The 20,310-nt window shown below is 42.8% G+C and overlaps 1 protein-coding gene across 3 annotated transcripts in view; it reads left to right on the forward strand.

Annotated features, from left to right (window-relative positions):
• Window positions 1-20,310, forward strand: part of RBFOX1 (RNA binding fox-1 homolog 1) — a 354,626-nt gene that overhangs the window by 22,267 nt on the left and 312,049 nt on the right. For 2 of the 3 annotated variants that reach the window (XM_087449191.1, XM_014793462.2), the window contains exon 1: window positions 4,356-4,442. The exons of the other annotated variant lie outside the window; for it this stretch is intronic. In XM_087449191.1, the coding sequence (XP_087305317.1) occupies window positions 4,356-4,442 (87 nt within the window). Of the gene's footprint in view, window positions 1-4,355; window positions 4,443-20,310 lie in introns of those variants that run through there. 3 annotated transcript variants of the gene reach the window in all.

The following is a 20,310-nucleotide window of genomic DNA, read 5'->3' on the forward strand; positions in this document are numbered from 1 at the left end:
AAATCCTCCTCCTCCTCCTCATCTGTGGACTGGACTTGGTCCATGAGGCTGCAGTTGGCTCTACTGGCCAACAGAATCCATAAGGCAGGAACTGGTCTTCTCTGAATGCTCCCCTCACCCAACCTTCAGCCAACACTTGTGATTCTATCCTCTTTCCTTCCCTTACATGGGCGCTTAAACTTTGGGTGGCTGCCACTTGGACAGGCTGGTCGTGGGCAGAGTAATCCTCGTGTTAGCTCTTAGGATCTGGGGAAGGAAATGCGGTATCTGACAGCAGGAGAGGAACCACTTTAATCTAGGAAAGGAAAAGAGAAGTCAGTAACTAAGAAGGGAGTCTCATCATGGAAGGTAGAGAAAGATGGGAGAATTTTTGGGGGGAAGGATGAATGAGACTGAACTCGCAAAGGCTGGCTAAGAAAAAATATCTCTTGATGGAAATCCCTAACACAGGGAAAATCGACACAACTGGCAGCAAGGAGGTGACAGGAAAGACAAGAGGCAAGTGAAGAGGCAGAAGGGAACAAAAAAGGAGTATGTATTTTCCATTGTGTCAAAGTCTGACTTCCAGAAGTTTGGATAAAATTTATGCTCTATATTAAGGGTCAGCAAACCATAGCCCGTGAGCCAAACCTGGCCTAGTGCCTGTTTTTGTAGGACCCTTGAGCTAAGAATGGTTTCTACACTTTGAAATGGTTGAAAAAAATCAAAAAGAAGACAGTTTCATTGATGGGTGAAAATGATGGGAAATTCAAATTTCAGCGTTCATTTACATATTGTTAATGCTTTCATTCGAAAGTGGCAGAGTTTTGAATAGTTGTAACAGAGAGCATAAGGTCGACACCTAAAATATTTATCTTCTGCCCATTTACAGAAAAAAAGCTTGCCATCCCCTGCCTGTGATGGCCAGGGTGATAACGATGCGTGGCCCTTCGTGTGAATTCCGTCCATTTTGTAGGCCTACCTATGTTTCCTGGCCACTGCCAGAACTATCTCCCTGTCCTTCACCTTATTCTTTTATTCTGCAATTTTTAAGTTCCTGGAAAATACCATGAGCTTCATAGCACATACTAGACATTGAGTAGCCAACCATTTACCATGAGCCACGTGCACCAGCTGCTGGGGAGCAGAGATACACAGAATGTGGTGCCCGCCGTTTAGTGGAGGAAATAGATCCAAGAAGAAAGAACTATAGTCTGGTAATACTAGGTGCTTTCCATTTGGGAAAAACAGAACCCGTGTTAGGAAAAAGAGGTTCTGTTTAGCAGTTATTTGTTTTTATGTTTTACTATTTCATAAAGTTATGGGGGTGGGTTTGGAACAAGCATACATTCAATTCATACAATTTCAAAAATATAACTACTACAATCATACGTGATGGCGACATATAAATATAAAATCAGAATCAGAGAAAATATGACTAACAATAGTTAGGACTGGAGGTGCTGAGGACAGGAGGATGAAAACACAGGCAGTAAAGGCCAATAAAATGGACAGAGTTGAACCTCCTATTGGGCTCCGAGCTTCCTGGCAGTAAAAGTGAAAAGGGTCCCAAAACAATTAGCCCTTATTTTCAGAGAGAGCAGAAAAAGGATATTCACTACTCAGGAGCAGCACAAGCTTTTGTATCATGGAGTTCTTAAAAAGAAATGAGAAAATATCCTCTGCAAGGGATACAGCTATATATCTATATGTCCCGTATGTAATATAGTTCTCATTTCTCTCTGATATCATTAAGTTCCTTAATAAAAACAATATATATTAATATATAGTAATAAATAGTAATATATATTATACAATATGTAGTAATAAATATAATGATCTTTTGTATTTATGTCACTGTACAGTTTCTAAAACACTCCCACAGTTTTGCTCACTGGAGCAGTATTGGGGAAGAGTAAGTGGATATTGTTACCTATATTCTGTGTTTAGGAAACTAAGAGTCTAAATGTATACGTTTCTGGCTTTCGTGACTGAATTAAATTTCCTGCCTCCTTGTCCAATGATCTTTCCGCTCTATACCACTAAAGAGACATAATTCAACCTGACCCAGGCCTTACCAAAGTAAGGGAAAGCTCTCCCCTTCTGGGAAGCTGTCTCATGGCAAAGCTACCATCCTCCCTGGTAGCTTCTCAGAAGCAGAGTGTTGAAAGACATAGTCAAAAGCTAAAGTTAGAAACAGTATCAGGCTGTTAAGTAAGAGGGGTCAACTTCCAGCTGTTACTGGAGCTTTCTGAATTGTAACAATGTGGCCACTTTGATACATGAGAATCAATTACTACAGAGAAACCTTGTCAAGATGGCTAAAATTCTGCCTTAAATAATTGAATTCTCTGCTAAACGCTGTCCACTGTCGTTATCTAGAAATGTAATTATGCAGCTAAATCAAGCAACTAAAATTAGTGTAGTGTAAAAACACCTTGGCTATCTAAAAGTGGAGGAATTGACATTTGGATTTAGAAAAAGCCAATAGTGGAATGTGTTTTGCGGTGTCTGAAGCTCTCCCAGTTTTGACAAAATCTATATCCTGTGTCCTGTTTAGACTTAGAGGTGGAACGTGGCAAGCAGATGTTTGGTTTGAAGGTGATTTTCAATGCTCCCTGGACCTTGAGGATAAGTTAAGCTGACTCACTTCGTCAGTTTTACATCCTTGCTCTCAAAATTGTGGAACTTTGAACACGCCCACATGCTTTCCTGGTATGAAGATTAGAAGAGTGACGATTTGAATGTTCTCTGCACCTTCAATCTGAAGCCAATATCTGAAGTATAGATTTGTCTATACTAGCCATCAGTAGAAGAACAGGAAACACATGATAAGACTGGCTAGTAGCTTCTTGTATTGTACACATGATGTGGTGCCAAGGACTTTATTTGTCACACAACCCTCTGAGGTAGGGTCTATTATTATCTCAGTTTTCCAAATGAAGAAACTGAGGTTCAGAGATGAAGCAACTTGCTCAACATCACACATCTAGTAAATGGGACACCCAAGTCAGTATAATTCCAATTCCCGTAATCCCGTAGGAATTTATCTATTACCTTGTAACGTATCCCAGACAATTATTTGGGTATTTTCAAACATCAGAACAATTTCAAATACAGTCATGTGTCGCTTAACAATGGGGATCAGTTCTGAGAAATGTGTCGTCAGGCAATTCCGTCACCATGTGAACATCACAGAGTATACTTATACAAACCTAGATGGTACAGCCTACTATACCCCTAGGCTCTATGGTATACCTAGACTATACCACCATTGTATATGCGGTCTGTCATTGACCAAAATGTCGTTAAGTGGTGCATGACTGTATTGGCTCGAATGTATTCTTCGTGCACAGTTTTGGTGCACGTTAGATATGCCTTTAAACTCTGGAACAGGGGGCCATCTCTTGTTAATATATTGCACACTAACATATGACAATTGAAAGCTCAAAGACAAAGAGTTTTTTTTTTTAAAGGCATGTGAAGTTCTATTACAGAATGAAATACTGTAATGAGTATAGTGGCCTGGTTAGGAACTGTTCTTGTAGCCTGGCACTGCCTCTTGCAAATGTATGGCTGAGCAAACAGTTCAACTGGTGTGAGCCTCATTCCCTTTTGTTACTTGGGACTGATAATAGTACCTACTCCAGAGAGTTGTGAAAATGAAATTGCATAACACATAAGTAATGTAGCTCATTCTCTGTGTATAACACATACTTCAAATATTACCAGATAGGATTATTATATATATTATAATTATTATAGATTATTTGCACAAATTGCCCCTTTAAAATTAAAACCAGAGAAAGAGAGAGAATAACAAACTAGATTGAGTATCTTCTTAGTTTCTTTTTGATCAGTACCAAGGCTGCCCACATTAACCTACTTAAGTTTTAAGTGGCAACTTATAATCATATCAATTTACGTGTCCGTTTTTCTCTCTAAAATGTCCCAGGCAGACTTCGTCCCTCGCCTTTTGCCCAAATTCATTAGGAAAAGCACAAATCTCATAGCCTGACCACCTCTCTCCATCTCTTGGTCTCTCTCTCTCTCTCACTCTCTCTGAGAACTAAATTAATGAAGAGTATTTGGTTCGTCATGTTAGGCAAGCCGTTCCCAAAATAGCACCTTCCATTTTGGTAGCTTCGACTCTGCAGCTGCTGTGTCTCTTCGTCGTCTGGGAAGAAAACTTTCACATTAAGAGTTGCTGATGTGGATTTTCTTTCTTTTCCCTCTCCGCGTCGATGAGCGCTTGGCTCCTGACAGAAGCGGTTTGGCTCTCAGCTTTGTAGTTCGGAAGAAGTTGGGTCTATAGATTTTCCCCTAACTCCATTGATGTGTTGAGCTTCAGAGGGAATAATACCTTCACGTAAAGCATGTTGCCTTCTCAAGGAGTCCTCCTTCATCCCTATGGCGTGCCTATGATTGTTCCAGCAGCCCCCTACTTCCCCGGACTCATCCAGGTAATTCAAGGCCACTGCCAGCCAGCAACTTAACTCCAGAGCGCTCAGAGTAATAATTGGAATTTTTATGGTTGAGAAAGCAAACACTTTTAATACAGGAAAAAGCCCTCGTGTAGTCAGTGGGAAGACAGTAGGAAATCAAAAAGATGGATCACCCTAATCTGGCTATTGACATCTCTCATGGCTGAATAAATGGTGTAGTTGAGCTATATTTGCTTGTATTGATCTGGCTGCTGTTTAACATTCATGCTTTTGCTTCAGGAGGTTGACCACGGGGCAAAGGATTTGCTCTCCTTCCCAGCTTTCTGAGGGACTCAGTCTCCCAGAGCTGATCAGGAGGCAAAGTAACTTATCACGAGGTGACTTGGTTAAGAGCTTTAACCCAGGAAACAGAAAGAGCATGAAATATGCATTAATTCATATGTTCTCCTTCACATGGATTGTCTATTTTTATAGAAAGTTCCCCCCACCTGGGTTGAGTGGTGGCATTCAGGCAAAAAGGAACACTCTGTTGATGGTTAATTTATGAAGTTCGGAGATTATTCTAGGAATCTCATACTAGCTGTTTACATCTTAACGATGGCAAGAAAGTGGGAGATTGAAATGTGTGTTGGTTTTACGCTGAAGGTTATTAATTCTGTGCGGGGAGAATCATCGACCAATAAGATATTTTGGACCTTTTTTTCCTTATCATAAGTTTGTCTTTTTAAGCAAGCATTGGCTTCTGGGTGTATGTCTGAAGTTCTCTGTGGGAAGCTCCTGTCTACTAGTGACAAGTCTAAACATTATAGGAAACCCAGATGGTTTTTGTTGTTGTTAGTTGTTTGTTTGAGAACAACCATCCTTTTGTAATAAATTCTGTACCTCGTTTCTACAGGAGAGGAAAACTAAATATACTTAGTATGTCCTTTCCTTTCATCTCTGTGCACCCGCCCCAGCTAGATTTAAAAATTCTGCAACACCCTAGCACAATAATTAAAATTTCTGGGGAGGGTTCTGGTCAAATACCTTTTACCTCCTTTTCTGAATGTTGTTGTAACCTCTTGTAAACTGTAAGAACTTTGGTGATTTGAGCCATTCAGGGGTGATTCCAAATAACAACAAAACTTTCTACAATCCCGGATTTTTGGCCATTGCTCAGTGTGAAGGCTCCTATATTATATGTAAGAAATAGATGGACTGCTCAGTTTGAAGGCTCATGCCTAGAGAATGGTCCTTAACAACATGGCAATTGTTCCATTTCCTAGTGTAAGCAGGCAGGTGTGGCGTGCACGGGGTCTGAAGTCGGACTCAGTGGCAAACTGGGAGGCCTTTGCTTCTGTTGGAAACTTGGGGTGAAGGTCAGCCGTTGGAGTTTTGTCAGACCCTCTACCACCCCGTCCGATAAATAATTACAAGCAAATTGTGCCCTTCACTCTATGCTGATTGATGCTGAAATTGCTTTTGAAAGTTCTCATAAGTTCCTGTTATAGATTAAGTGCCGGTGTAGGAAAAATAACGGCACCCACTGAAATGGGTGAATGTAATCAGGCTTAATGGACTCGAGAGCTTGTTGGGAATTAAATAACTATCGATTTGCTGGAATGTTGCTGTCATTACGAAATGCCACTCTGGACATATTACCCCAGTGATAGATGAGAAGACGCACAGGCCAGCTGAGAAATTGAGGAGACCCTATTTCTTCCTCCTTTGCAGAGCATTTGAGAAGCGTATCCAGTTATTTTTGGAAGGAACAAATGATTTTGCTTGCAAATCTTAGCGTGATCATACTTTGTTTTCCCAAGTGACACCTCTGGTAACTAGTTACCCATAAGTCAGGAGAGCAGTGCAGCGGGGAGCACTAGACCAGCTGCTGTGACACACTTCATGTTCTTCCTCTCCCACCCCCATGGAACACACTGAAATGCTGTGGACAGGCAGAGACTAGCTTTATTTCTGGCTTGCTGAGACAGTCCATGTTATTTACCCATTGGCATGGAGAAACTCAAATCACCCCATCGCAGTCATATTTGCAAGGGCAGGAAAAGCAAAGCAAAGAGAGAAAAATTGTAGCACTCACACACACACTCACCTCTCAGCTGTTGCTTCTGAGACCAGCTGTCCTGCATCCCAGCAGACTAGAGGAGCTTGCTTACCAATTCCTTGACCTTGTGGGTTTCTTCCTCACTCTTTAGGATGCAGGGCCTTTTCTATAGGGAGTTAAGGTGCCACCCACACCTTAATGTCATCAGCAAGACATTAAATGATCCAAAATAGAATGTGTACTCCATCATCAGTAGTAAGTTCCCTGTGACTGGAGATGTGCGAACGAGCTGTAGTGGCCACTTGGCAGGGTTGTGGTGTTAGAGTTTGAGATTCCTCTCAAGGTCTTTCCAATCTCAAGAGCCAATGATTCTATGGCAGAAGAACTTCCTTTTCGTAATCCAAGTGCCACTTTTTTTTTAATTCATATCAGCATTGCCCTGTTTCTGTCTGCTCAGTTAAAGAAAAAATAAATAATTCACCAGACATTATAAGAGACTTTAAGAGAGCATCACATTATCTGGCAAAGACAGTGATTGGAGGTGTTTCCTATAAATCTAGTGAAGTTACTCACCAGGGTCTTTTGTTCCAGAAGTAGATTGAATAGTTAATGCTGACCCCACCTGCCTTTCCCTAGGAAAGCCAGAATCCACCATATTAGATCCCCTGAACCATCATCTGATGTCTAAACTTGTTGAATACATAGCAAAGTGGATAGTTTTTCCTTCTAGCCTTGTAAAGAATTCCAGAATGACTATGGAGAATTGAGCTGAACCAGTTTCGACAGTTTCTGAGAAACAGAAGAGGAAAAGAGTAATATTACCAAGTTCATTGTATAAACATTGTTCCTTTTCCCTTGGTATAGATTCCAATCTTCGTATCTTTGGAGAAAAAGAACCAATGCATGTTCTTATTGAACCTGTTTGTTTCTTCTAAATTTCCAATGATACCTTGAATGATCAATGAGTTGTCTGACTTGAGAACAAAAGAGGTCTGACAAGTCAATTGTCAATGTCAATCTTGAGTCCAGAAGCTGCCAAGAGGACTTACCCAAGCCACAGACAGTGGCCGCACAATGCCAAATGATATATCAGAACAGTGGCTTTGTAACTGACTAGTCTAGTTGGTCAGTGCTTAGGTCTAATGAGCCCATGGCTTTGAGTTGCAAGTCCAGACTTGCACCCCTCACTCTAGATATCCCTCGGACAGATATACCCTTTGACTATACATGGCTACATGATTCTCCATACTGGGACAAATAATTCCCATCTCATCCAGGTATTATAGATAACAGGTCAGAAGACTATTTTCCTAGATGGAGGACAGTGTAAACAGAGCCATATCCACCTCACCATGCATTTGTTCATTTAATTATTCATTCACTGCACACATATTCTATATCAAGCACTGCTCTAGCCACCAGAAAAACAAAAGTGACAGTCATAGCCACTGACCTAGTGGAGGAGAACACTAGATAAACACAAAACTGTAATAATACAATAAAGGCAACAGGAAAGAATGATAGGTGACCATTATTAAGTACTTGCTATGTGCCAGGCACCATGCCAAATACTTAATATATTATCTCAATTTATTTTCACAATAACCCTAAAGTTGTGTGCTATTGGTCCACCTTCCCTTATCCGTAATTTTAAATTCCAAAAACTCTGAAAATCAGAGATTTTTTGGGGGAGTTTGGCACCAAAACTCATTTGGAAAGAAAATTTGACCTGAAATGATGTGTGGCTATTTATAGACTTTCTTTATCCCACTTAGTGTGAATAGTCATATATTTTGCTATGGGAATATTTATGTGTTTGATTTCAGGGTGTTGTCCCAGACCCTGCTGAGGGTGTTACGTAATCACTGTTTCCACTGAAATACCTTTCTGAAAAAGAAAATCCGAAAAAAAATGTGAATTTCAAAATGTAGGTGACCCTAAGGATCTCAGATAAGGAATCACAGTCATGCATTATGATACACCTTTTGCATATGGAGAACCTGAAACTGACACTAAGAGAAAAGTAACTTACTCAAGGTCATAAGGAATGTCAGTGACAGAGCTGAGATTTGAACCAGATCTGTTAGACCAGAGCCCTCCCTCTTAACCATCAATCTACTGTTGAGGTGTATCCATGGAAGTGCATATGAAAACACAGGAGAGGGAGTAGGTGGATGTCTCTTAGAGTAGGGAAGAAGGTGGTTCAAAAGGGAAAGGTGGCATTTGTGTTGGGCTATAAAGCATCGACAGACATTCACTGGCAAGCAAAGGAGAAAGCCCTTCCTGGCAGAACAGACAACTCGGGTGAATTCATGCTGTTGGGTTGATACATCGAGGTACAGCTTCAGTATCTTCCTCAAGCCATTGGCACTGTGGGGTTTGACATGTTTAAACATAGGTCTCAAAAGTCAAAAGACACAGGGCAAAAGGAGCTGGGAGGAATCTCGGAAATGGAACTCCTAAGCGCTGAATCTCTGAGTGCCCCACATAGGAATGGGCTCCGCCAAACCCTTCTATGAATCCAGCAGGTGAATGTTGAATTCCCTGGATCTGAGTCCTGGTCACCCTTTGCCATCCTTTCTCTCTAAGACGGTAAGCTCTCTGAAGGCTGTTTTCCAACTTAAACTTCACCGAGCTACACAGTGGCAGAGAAATGCTGATTAATGCTCCTCTGACATAGATAGCAATAGTGTAAACAAACCCTGCCCTCTAGATTTTGAAGCAGAAATCAGCATCATTGAATTTAGCAATATATTTTGTGAGTTATCTGCATACACGTATGTAGTAATACTGGGAATTATCGAAGTGTTGGTTTTAACAATGGACCAAGAGTAACCATCACTGCAGAAAGGAAGAGAAAGACATAGGGAATTTGCAGGTCATTTGGATACATTTCTGGATGAACTTAAAAGAAGTAAACTCGTTTTGGTCTCTGGCTGGTGGAGCCACTTTCAGATCTTGATATTGCTGCCCTGCAATGTTATCTACATGTTTGGAGTATTTGCTGATTGGGAAAGAAATCAGAATGTACGCCTGATACAAATGCTAGTGGTGTCATTTACTTTGAGGCTGCTCCATCTTAGTCACTAAGTGACTTTTCTGTACTGCCAAAGAGGCCATGTCAACAGCAGACTAAATTAAAGAGTCAGGAAGGTGGCAAAGAGAATGTGGAGTCAAACAGGTCCAGATTGATATATTGGCTCTGGCATTTACTAAGCTTGTGGCCTTGGGCTTGTCAATTAACCTCTCCAAGGCTGTTTTCTCGGCAACGGAATAAAAACAGGAATACCTGTCTTGCAAAGTGGTTGTGAGCTTTAAATGTGATTCATCTCTTCGGTAATTATTTATTGAGCACCTACTGTATGCCAGGATATTAACTAGGAGTTGGTCATGAGGCAGAATAGAAAACACACAAGATCTCTTTCAACACGAAGCTTCCATCCTGATATATGGGAAAGGTCTGGCACATATATATATGCACAGTAGATGTTTATTCTGTATTATTCAGGAGAGAGAGAGAGAGGTATGATAAGTGTTTATGCAGGACTCTTTTATCTGAAAGTGACAAAAATCTAATTCATATTGGTTAGAGGGAAAAAAGAAAACATCCAGTTTCAGACATAGTTGAATTCCAAGTGCACTCTACAGCGGTTGTCTCTGCTTGATCTTCATTCACAAGCACACCACGTCCAAGAGGTGGCAAAGATGATCCAAGCTTACATCCAACCCATCTTAGCCAGTCTCTTTCCCAACTGTTCCTGCAAAAATTCAAGATAGCAGTCTCCTTGGCTTATCTTGCAGGTCATTCCCATCCCCAAACCAATCATCTTGAGTCTATTGCCCTCACTGGAGCTGGAGGATGGGGTTGGCCCCAGTTCAGCAGTATGGGCTGTGAATGGAGAAAAAAATGAGTCCTGTTCTCAAAGTAGGGTGCTGGACAGGCCAAAACCAGGTTCTCGTTATCAACACTAGTAGTGGAAGCTTTTACAAACATCCAAACATGTTTTTTCTCCCCCGAACCCTGCATACACCCTCCCCAGGGAAGAAAGTGGTGGATTTCTGATCTTAATTATCCTGACCGCCTGTTGCCAATCATCATATTCACCAGGCACTTGGCTGTCATTTGGTGCATCTTCCTACTCCATTCGTGATCAGATGTAGCAAAGGCAAATATGGCACTTTTATTCTGCATCTTCCCACCTAAGTTAATTACAGTAGTGTCTCTCACCGAGATATGTTTGGGGCATTCCTACTCTTTTCCAGGTGAGAACATCATGATCTAGGGAAGTAAAGACAGTCTGACAAGGGTATCCAGTAACACCATATTTGAGACAAGATTGGGTTTCTCAGATCCTGCAACCACATCACTCATCTTTATATTGGAAATACATACATCAATAAATACATAAATAAAGAAAAAACAAAGCCCTCCAGTTAATCAGTTTGAAATAATGTGGACCTTCCATCATTCCAAAGCACTTGGAAATGCTAGCAACTTGCCCGTTCTGTTTTATAGAAATGCACTTTTTTTTTAATTAAAAGATTAAAGGGACACTGTCAATCTCTTCTGATTAATATCAGTCCTATAAAAAGGATGTGTTTCTGCAGCAGCCATCTGCCATTTTGATCATTTTAAAGGCATGCTATATCAGCAAGTATGCTTTTTATAATACGTTGGCATGGGACAAGCAGGGCTGGAGAGACTTGAGGATTTCACATTCTGCTTTGCTGCTTGGGTGTACAGCAATCTGAGCTTTTGATGCTGAAGCAGAGCCCCCTCCCTGTCTTTTAAAGGTTGTTTTGGGTAAGTGCTTTCCCTGGGTGATTTATGGTGGAGATACTCACTCCTATTTATGTTTCTCTCCTGTCTAAAGATAGACCTATCACACATGCATCCCACCAGCGTGCAAGCAGCCAGGGCGGCCTCTTGATTAACTGCTGAGCTCTAAGAGGTGTCCAGAAGCATTGAACTCAATACTCCACAGGGTTTTTCCCCTGGGCAACCGGGACTATTGTCTTCTGCAATGCCCAGTTTCTAGCTTGGGCTCTTTAGGCTTGTAGAAGTAGGAGGCAGAGGCATCGTGAAATTAGTTCATTCATTACAATAATGATTTATTGTGGGTCATGGGTTCCATGTTGGGTTCTCTTCTAAGATCTGGAGACATTGAGATGATTAAGGCTCGGTCTCTGTCCTCACAGGTAGCTTAGATGGCCACGCCATTGGCAATAGAGGCAGAAGTTAAACACAAGTGCTTGAAGGTAGAGAGCTACAGAGTCTCAGCCCCTCCCACCCCATGAGGTCTTTACCATTGTTGGTAGCTTGGACAGGCAAGATGGGTTTTTCTACGATCCCAGGAAGATGGCCTCCTATAGACAGGTTCCCCATCCTTCCCAAATGGCAGGGTTTCTGGTATGTTCAGGGAGACAAAGGGTTTTTTCTTGTTGTTTTTATTCTTTTGAGGGGGAAGGATGACAGCAAGACCTCCATCACCAAGGCAGTGGCCAGCTCTGCCCTGTCCTCCCTTGTGTCTGGCTCAGATAACGCAGTGCAGTCCAGCACTTCACTGCTGTGGGATAAGGTGGCCTCCCTCAGCTGTTACCTTTCCTTTCACTCGCTAATCTGCATTGGCTCCTAGAGGTGGGAAGGATTTGGTGACCGAGGAAGGAGTCAGCTTTTGCATTCCACAGTGTTCTCACAAACAGCTCTCTGAAGAGCTATTTCTTCTCATTTCATGAGGCAGCACAGTTAAGGATTTAGACCAGAGAATTTAGGGCATAGGATTTAGACCAGGGAAACCTGAGTCTGGCCATGACCCTCTCCTGGTGACTTTGGACAAGTTGCTTGACCTCTCTAAACCTCTGCTTGCTTATTGGTAAAGTGGGAGCAATATGCCTTAGGCTCTGCCCCCAAAGCCAATGTCAGGAATAAAGGGGCTCAAAAACGACCATGCCCAGGGCCTTTGCAGGACACCCATGATGTTAGTCAGGCAGCATGACATAATACCAAGGACTGGGTGTTCCACTTGGACCACTCTGAGTAGGCATCTTGGCCCTTGCGTGATATGGGGCATCACCTCTCTGAGCTTCCTTTGTCTCAACTTGACAGTGGGGGACAGTCTCACCCACGTCAGAAGGGAGCCCTGAGGATTGGATGAGATGATGTTCCTGAAGCACCAAGAGCGGCACTTGCTCGTTGTGGGAACTCCATATGGATGGCCAACATCCCTGTTGTCACGGTTTTTTGTGATGTCCAGGTTGCTGCTCTTTCTTTTTCATATGGAGACGCTCTAGGTTTGGGGGAGTATGGGCAGGTTTGCAGCTCTCTGTTCCCACTCTTGATGGAGATTCCTGATAAACAGAGACACATGTTTTTGGTGCAGCTGACAAAGAGCGGGGTGCAACCAGGGAAGGCTGGAGGAGAGAGGGATATACCACTATGGGGTTTGACATTCTTAGCCCATGGCCTTGGGTGGGGTGAAATCCACATCCCCTCCTACTGCCTAGGTAACAGCCTGGGGAGCTGGGGCTCCTAGACAGGCATGAAGGAGGATGTACAGGTCTCAGTGAGGTTGCATCCTTACCCGTATCTTTGTCCACTTGCTTCAGGAGGACATCTGAGGCTGGAACTGAGCTGGGTGGGAAGAGGAGGAGGGCGGGCTTTGAAGCGGGAAAGAGAGGCCCATCCCCTCCTCTCCATGTGGCCACAGCCTTCTGGGGACAGACTCTTTGGGACCACCCACATCCCTGTTCCATGCAGCTCCTGGCACACTGTGGGCGCTTAATAAATGTTAAATAATAAGAATAGCTCCCATCTGTCAGTGCCCGGTGGCAGGGAGGATGTGTGAGCGCAAGACTGCTGATTGGCACAGGGCAGGTTGTGGGGAGCCTTCGGGGAAAAAGGCAGCTCTGAGTTGCTTTGAGGACCTCCTGCATCGAGGTTTTCACCAGCCCTGCTACTGATCAGAATCCAGGCAAGTTCATTAACAATGCAGGGGTCTGCCCTGAACCCCAGATCATCTGAATTGCAGGGAGTGGGGCCCAGTGATCTGCGTGCTTCACTGGCAATCCCTGGTTTCCGATGAGCAGCAGGATTCGGGAACTTGTGTTGACCAACAATGCAGGGGCTTCGTTGAGGTTTAAAAGGGGCGAAAGATCTGCCCTCTGAACAGACGCATCATTATCCATACTTCCGTCATTTTCTTTGAAGAAACTGCCTACTGGGCTTTTCACATTTGGTCGTAATAAAAACAGGAGCAGATGCTTGTTTTCAGGCATTTCCTATGTGGCAGGCCGTGTGCCAGGCGTTCACCTGCAGTATCTGGCTGAGGGATGTTGGAGAGAAAGAGCAGGTGAGCAGGATTGTGTAGGGTGTGGGCTCTGGAGCAAACTACCCGGTTCATCTCCTGCCTCCACCTGTGTGACCCTGGGCACGTTTCTTCCCCTCTCTGGCAGCCTTCACCTCGTCAGGTAGTAGTTAAAGGAACCAAAGCATATAAAGTCCATTATGCAGTGCCTGGCACATGGAAAGTACTCAGTAAACATATGAGCACGTTTATGTCCAAGCGCAGTGCTACACCACCACAGCCAACATCAAAACCGGCTATGTAATAGAGGCCATGCTGAATGTCTGCTCCATATGGGAGCAGGTATTGCATATTGGCTAAGAGTGTGAGCTCTCAAGCCAGACCGCTGGATTAGAATCTCAGCTCTGCCTCCTTGGGGAAGTTGCTAAACGACTCTGCACTGCAGCTTTCTCATCTGTAAAATGGACACAAATCCATGCTTATTATCCTCCTCCATTGTGTGGGGACAATACCAGAGTTGCTTCTGAGCATCAGATAAGTTAATACTTGTATGGCACTTATAACAGTACTTAGTATACAGTAAGCGCTCAATAAAGGATAGAAATAATAATAACAGATCAGGATGATATAATTATTATTACATATTACATGTTATGTATGTGTAATAATATGTATATAATAATACATGTATAAAATACATATATAATTATAAATAATTATATAATGATTTATAATTATAATATACTAGTATATATAACTATATAATGATATATTATTGATTATATAATGATACATAAAGTGAGATATATTTTAATAATCATATGTAATACTATGTATTAGTATATAATAGTTATATAACATATATAATATATTTACATTACATATTATATATAACATTATACATCATTATATATATTATATATTAAGATATACAATTGTTACATGATATATAGGATTATACAATGCTGTATAATAATAGTTATATAATAATAATTATATTATATTATAATTATTTAATTATATGGTAATAATTACATGACTATTATTTCTACTATTGCTACTGCTGCTAGTCACTCCATTGGGTACTTTCCAGAGAATATTTCTACTACTCCAAACCATCCTGGAAAGACTTTTTCTAAAAGAAACTGAGGCTCAGCAAAGTAAAATAACCTGCCTGGCCCTCGGGGCTAGGAGATGGCGGACCTGGGGTTTCCGCCCTGGCAGTGGGGCTCCGAGCCTGTGCTCACAGGGACGGAGCTGTTCTGTGTGGCGTTGGTGCTGTCTCCCCATCCTCCGTTGGGGAACAGCCTTGTCTCTTCCCTGTACAACCTCTTCTGAGCAGAAGGTTAACAGGGTTTTGTGCTGCTGTCATTTCTGATCAGCTTTGCTCCCTCTGTCTCACAGCTCTCTGTCAGGAGGTCTTGTTCCCCCGTGGAAGCCTGGATCCTCGGGGAGAAGATCAAAACAGGGGTGGGGCGGTGACAGAGGGTGAGGAGGGGACTGCTGGGACAAGGTCCTTGTGGCTTTGTTTACAAGACCTCCTTTTTGGTTATCAATGTCTAAACCTCCTGGAAATAGACTTTCCGTTTTCCCTTTAAACACAAATCAAGCAACGTTACCAACACACATTCTCTGTCAAACTTGTCCGTTACTCCAGGGGCCGCGGACAGCTTGCAAGCCCTGTCTGCTGTTGTTACTGTGGTGGTGTGTTATTTCTCCCTTCGGCAGCTCTGCATTTGTTCTGGTGAGAGGTGTAAACACTGAGGTGCCTGCTATCTGGGAGGTTTTGACAGAAAATGTGAAATTGACATGGACCGTCCAATGACCATCTTAGTAAGGCGGGCTCCTCAGGCCTCATAGAGACAGGCTGTGCAGCCCTGTATTTGCCTGGAGCCTTTTCCAGAAATTTGGGTGGGGGCTTAAGGACTCTAATGAGCCAGGGCTGTTTCACACCTGGCATTTTGGCAGGCAGTTCCCATTGTGAGTTAGCTGAGGGACTTGGTACTGTCTGCCAGAGGGCCTAAGATTTGTACGGGAGCCGAGCAGATGTTGGACGCATTCACCCATCATACAGAACGCCAGTCATCAGCATCTGAGTCCCGTCCCTATCTACGTTGTAAGGGACCGGAGCTCCCACTTGCTGCATGGTGATGGGGTGGCCTGGGGATGGATGAAAAGCCTTCCATTGCTGAGGACAACGCAGAGCATATGGGGTTGTTACCTGTCCAAACAGTTGTGGGGTTTGGGAGTACAATGCTGTCTGCATGTGTATTTTCTTTAGCCTTTGGTGCTAGCAAGTCAGAGCCTCGCTAAGGAGCACTTTGTAGACTTCCCTCCTGGGGACAAACAGGGCACGTGTTTGATGATGTCTCTGCCTCCTGGCTTCCCAACTTCCTCACGTGCTGGCGTTAGTTCTGTCGCCCAATCACAATATAATCAAGCCCCCTACTCTCCCCAGTTGGGTGAAGTTTCCTCTGCCGTCTTGGATTGCCCCATAGGAATCTTGTCGATGACATAGGGTAGTATATTTCCAGTGTCCCATATGGCCCAGGGGGTGCCTGCTTCATTCATGCCTTTGTGTTCAGATCTGCTCAGATATCAGAGATAAGTTGAATTAAGAACTGTTTGGTTGGGCCGGCTCCGTGGCTTAGCGGTTAAGTGTGCGCGCTCTGATGCTGGCGGCCCGGGTTCGGATCCCGGGAGCGCCCCGAGGCACCACTTCTCCGTCCAACGTGAGGCCGAGTCCCACGTACAGCAACTAGAAGGATGTGAACCTATGACATACAACTATCTACTGGGGCTTTGGGGGGAAAAAACTGAATAAATAAAATCTTTAAAAAAAAAAAAAAAAAAAGAACTGTTTGGTTTACTGTGGGTTGAAAGATGACAGATGATCTCCACCATTTTGAATGTCAAGAAACCAAAGATGATTCTGGAATGTGGGTGTTTTTGTTAAGATCTCTTTGGTGGCAGGAGCAGAACCCAATCCTGGCTAGCTTAACAAAAATATAGTGGGGGAAGTGTTGGTATTTTTACTATTTTTTGAGTTGTAATGCATAAACAATTAGATGCACAGAAACTCTCGGATTCAAAAGATGAATAAAGGGGAAATCATGCCAAGGGAAGCTCAAGAGTTTGTGCAGTCCTGAGGACCTTGGCAGGCAGAATTTATGGACAGTCTCTCCAGGTGAGTTGTTCTCAGCTAGGGGTGATTTTGCCCTGTAGGGGCATTTAGCTAGTCTAGAGACATTTTTAGTTGTCACAACTGGTGGGGGGCACCCTGCAATGCATAGGACAACCAAAATTATTCAGAATTGTCCAGAATTGTCTGGCTCAAAGTGTCTACTATGCCAAGATTGAGAAACCCTGCCATAGGCTGTTGCACCACGGTGAATTAGCTACAGAGCCTACCAGCCTGTGCGTGTCTCCATTCAGGTTCCACATTCCCAGGAAGGGATCTGATGGATCCCGCCTGGGGTATCTCTCAACCTTTGAATCACTGAACTGTGTCCCAGACCTCCGTGTTCTTGGAGCCCATTCAGAGCATTGTGGAGCAGTCCTGGGAAATGAGGATTGGGTAAGGATTGACGTCAACAAGAAGCCTTCCCAAGAGATGTGTCTTACAGGGTTTATTGATAACCTTCAGTGGATCTCATCGGTGGCTGAGGTCCAGTCCAGCCAGCACTTTTCACACAGAGCTATCTGCCTGCAGGAAGAATGTCACACCTTGGTGCCAGTCTCAGCAAGCAGCCAATTTGTTTCGTCTTTGATTTAAGCTTATAGCCTCCTTCTTGGGCTCCTTTCCAATAGAAAATTCATTAAAAATAATTGCTGCCTATTTTTCTAATTATAAAGTTGATTCACAATAAATGCTAAATAAATTGTGCCAATCAGAAGAGCACAAACAAATATGCACAACACACACCCATAAATCATAACCCACCACCCAGAAATAACAGCTTCAAACCACTGTGTGTATCTCTGGTCTTTTTCCTTCATATATATGTTCTTCCAAAAAAAAGTTCTCATACCCTCATCCTATACATAAAGATTTGTATCTGTTGCAGCCAGCTTTTCTTTTCTTTTTTTTTTTTTAATAAAAAGCTTTTTAAAATAGAATCAATGATTTTTTTAAGCTTATGAATATCCTTTCTGTTAGGTATGTAAAGACTAGGGTAGTATCTTAAAAGAAAACACATATGCAGTGTCTTTCCACCTGCCTTTTTGTTTATCCCCTTCCTTCAGCCATGACAAGGTGGTAGCTGATATCCTAAGTAAAGGGGTCATCAGAAAATGATAGTAGTTATGTCATATGGGGAGAGGAAGATGAGGACAAAGGAGAGAAATCAACCAGATAGTCCCAAGAATTAGAGAATTATGTAAGAGAGAGGCAGAGGTTGGCTGGCTCCAACCAACCATGTGGTGTTCTTCCTCCCAGCTTTCCTTCTAAATTCCATGTAATGGAGGCAACTGAAAGATGTACTTCCCTTTGGGGAAGAGAAAAATGCCATCATCATTATGGAGGCATGAGTGTCCTTATGATTCATGGAACATAGAACTATCTCTTAAAGACCTGCCTGAAGTTCATGCTCATTTTAGGTCTACAACTTTGGTTAAAAACCACGCTGCTTAAGAGATCAAGATCTTTTCCCGGCAGCCTTCTATTGGGAGCTGAGGCTGGGAGACAGACCAAACTTGCCTCATCAGCTCTCATCACTCCTGCCTGAGTACTTCTCTTGCAACCAAATGCACGTCTAAGGCACAAGATCAGTTTTCAATTTAAATGACTTTGCTTTCTCTCTTAAAAACTAAATCCGTCTCTTAATTCTCTTAAGTCCTAAAAGTATAACATTTTCCCTTGATAGATTGGAGAAAGAAGTCACAGACTTGGCTCGCCAATAGCATTAGGATGAGGTGAGCCAGCCAGCCCTTGTCAGAATGTGCACAGAAAATTCAAAAGACCTTTTCTCAATCAGTAGCTTACCAGTTAATGTTCTTTCCTTCCCATCTTTATATCTGACCCTCAAAATCAAAATAACGGTGATGACATGCCATGCCCATTTCAGAGGCCAAGGAGGGCGGTTGATTTGGAATTTCAGATGACTAGTTTGGTTTCCATATGCATTCATTAATTTAGTAAATATTTATTGAACATGCAGTGTATGATAGACAGCAGGATTGCAGGGGTAAACAAGACCACTTAGATTTAATGGGGAAAAGCAGGTAGTAAGCAGGAGGACATCAAATGGCGTTAAGTGCTGTGAAGAAAATAAAACAGGTTACATGATGGTGAATGAGAGGGTTATTTTGGATAGTTGAAGGAGGGAAGACGTGGAATTTGAGCTTAGATCTGATTGACAAGTAGGGGCCAGCTGTATAATATCCTGGCATAGGGAAGAGAATTCAGGCAAAGGGAACATGCAGAAGCCCTAAGGTGGAATGCGATGGGCGCATCTGGGGACTAATGAAGATGTCAGTTTGAGGGGACATAATGGATGAAAGGGGAAGAAGTAAGACGTAAAATCAGACACATGGTCAGCAACCAGATCACACTGAGCTTCCTAGGTCATTGCAAGGAGTTTAAATTTTGGTCTAAGAGAGATGGAAAACCATTGGAGAGTTTCAAGCAGGGGAACATCATGATCTAATTTTATATTTTTACAAGATTCCTCTGGAAGCTAGATGGGGGATGGACAAATGGTCCTTAGTGAGACAAGAAGAGAAACAGGGAGGCCACTAGTGTGCATTCAGGTAAGGACTGCCAACACCAAGGTAGCCATGGTTGGCTAATGAATATCCATTCCTCATGCTGCCATTTCTTTCATCTTCATTGACTAGAGAATTCTGCCCTGAAAGGAGGGACAGTTTCTGTGGGGAAGGGTGGAGCAAAAATCACAATGTTTATGGAAAGAGAGGCAAAGGAGACTGGGAATTATCGAAGTGTGTCTGTGTCTGAGGGTCTCGTAACTTGTGTTGCTTCAGGAGAGTGTAGCATGTGTGCTTAATTGTTAATGACCCAAAAATGCATCCAAGGGCTACAAGCAAACCTGCGGGAGCATGGAGGATCAGTATTGGGTGCTTTATTAAGTCTCGCCATACCAAAGCTGTGAGCAACATCTGGTGAGCCATGTGCTCAAGAACTCGATTTTCCATCACAGGACAGTTCTGTTTTAGGGCTGGCTGATTTTCCCTTTATTTTATTTTAACAGAAGTAGGGATGGCCCCTGGGGACTAGATGTCTCACTTTTATCATTTGTGACAACAGGAATAACTTGGGAGTTTGGATTCAGATAGACCTGGATTCCAGAATCAGCTTTACCCCCTATTAGATTTGATCTTGAGTAGATTCTTTTACCTCTCTGCGCCTCACTTTACTCATGCGTAAAATAGAAGAAAATGTTTGTATGTCAAAGAGGAGCAGAAAAGATGATTAGGCGTGACTGGTTAATTCATTCCTTCAATGATTCTTCAGACACTTACTGAGCATCTGCTACAGGGAAGACAAAATGGTAGACATCAGAAGAATGATGCTCACGCAGTC

The sequence above is a fragment of the Ceratotherium simum genome, chromosome 26 (assembly GCF_057802395.1).
Source record: "Ceratotherium simum simum isolate JZ-2026a chromosome 26, ASM5780239v1, whole genome shotgun sequence".
In the NCBI taxonomy this organism is placed as follows: domain Eukaryota; kingdom Metazoa; phylum Chordata; class Mammalia; order Perissodactyla; family Rhinocerotidae; genus Ceratotherium; species Ceratotherium simum.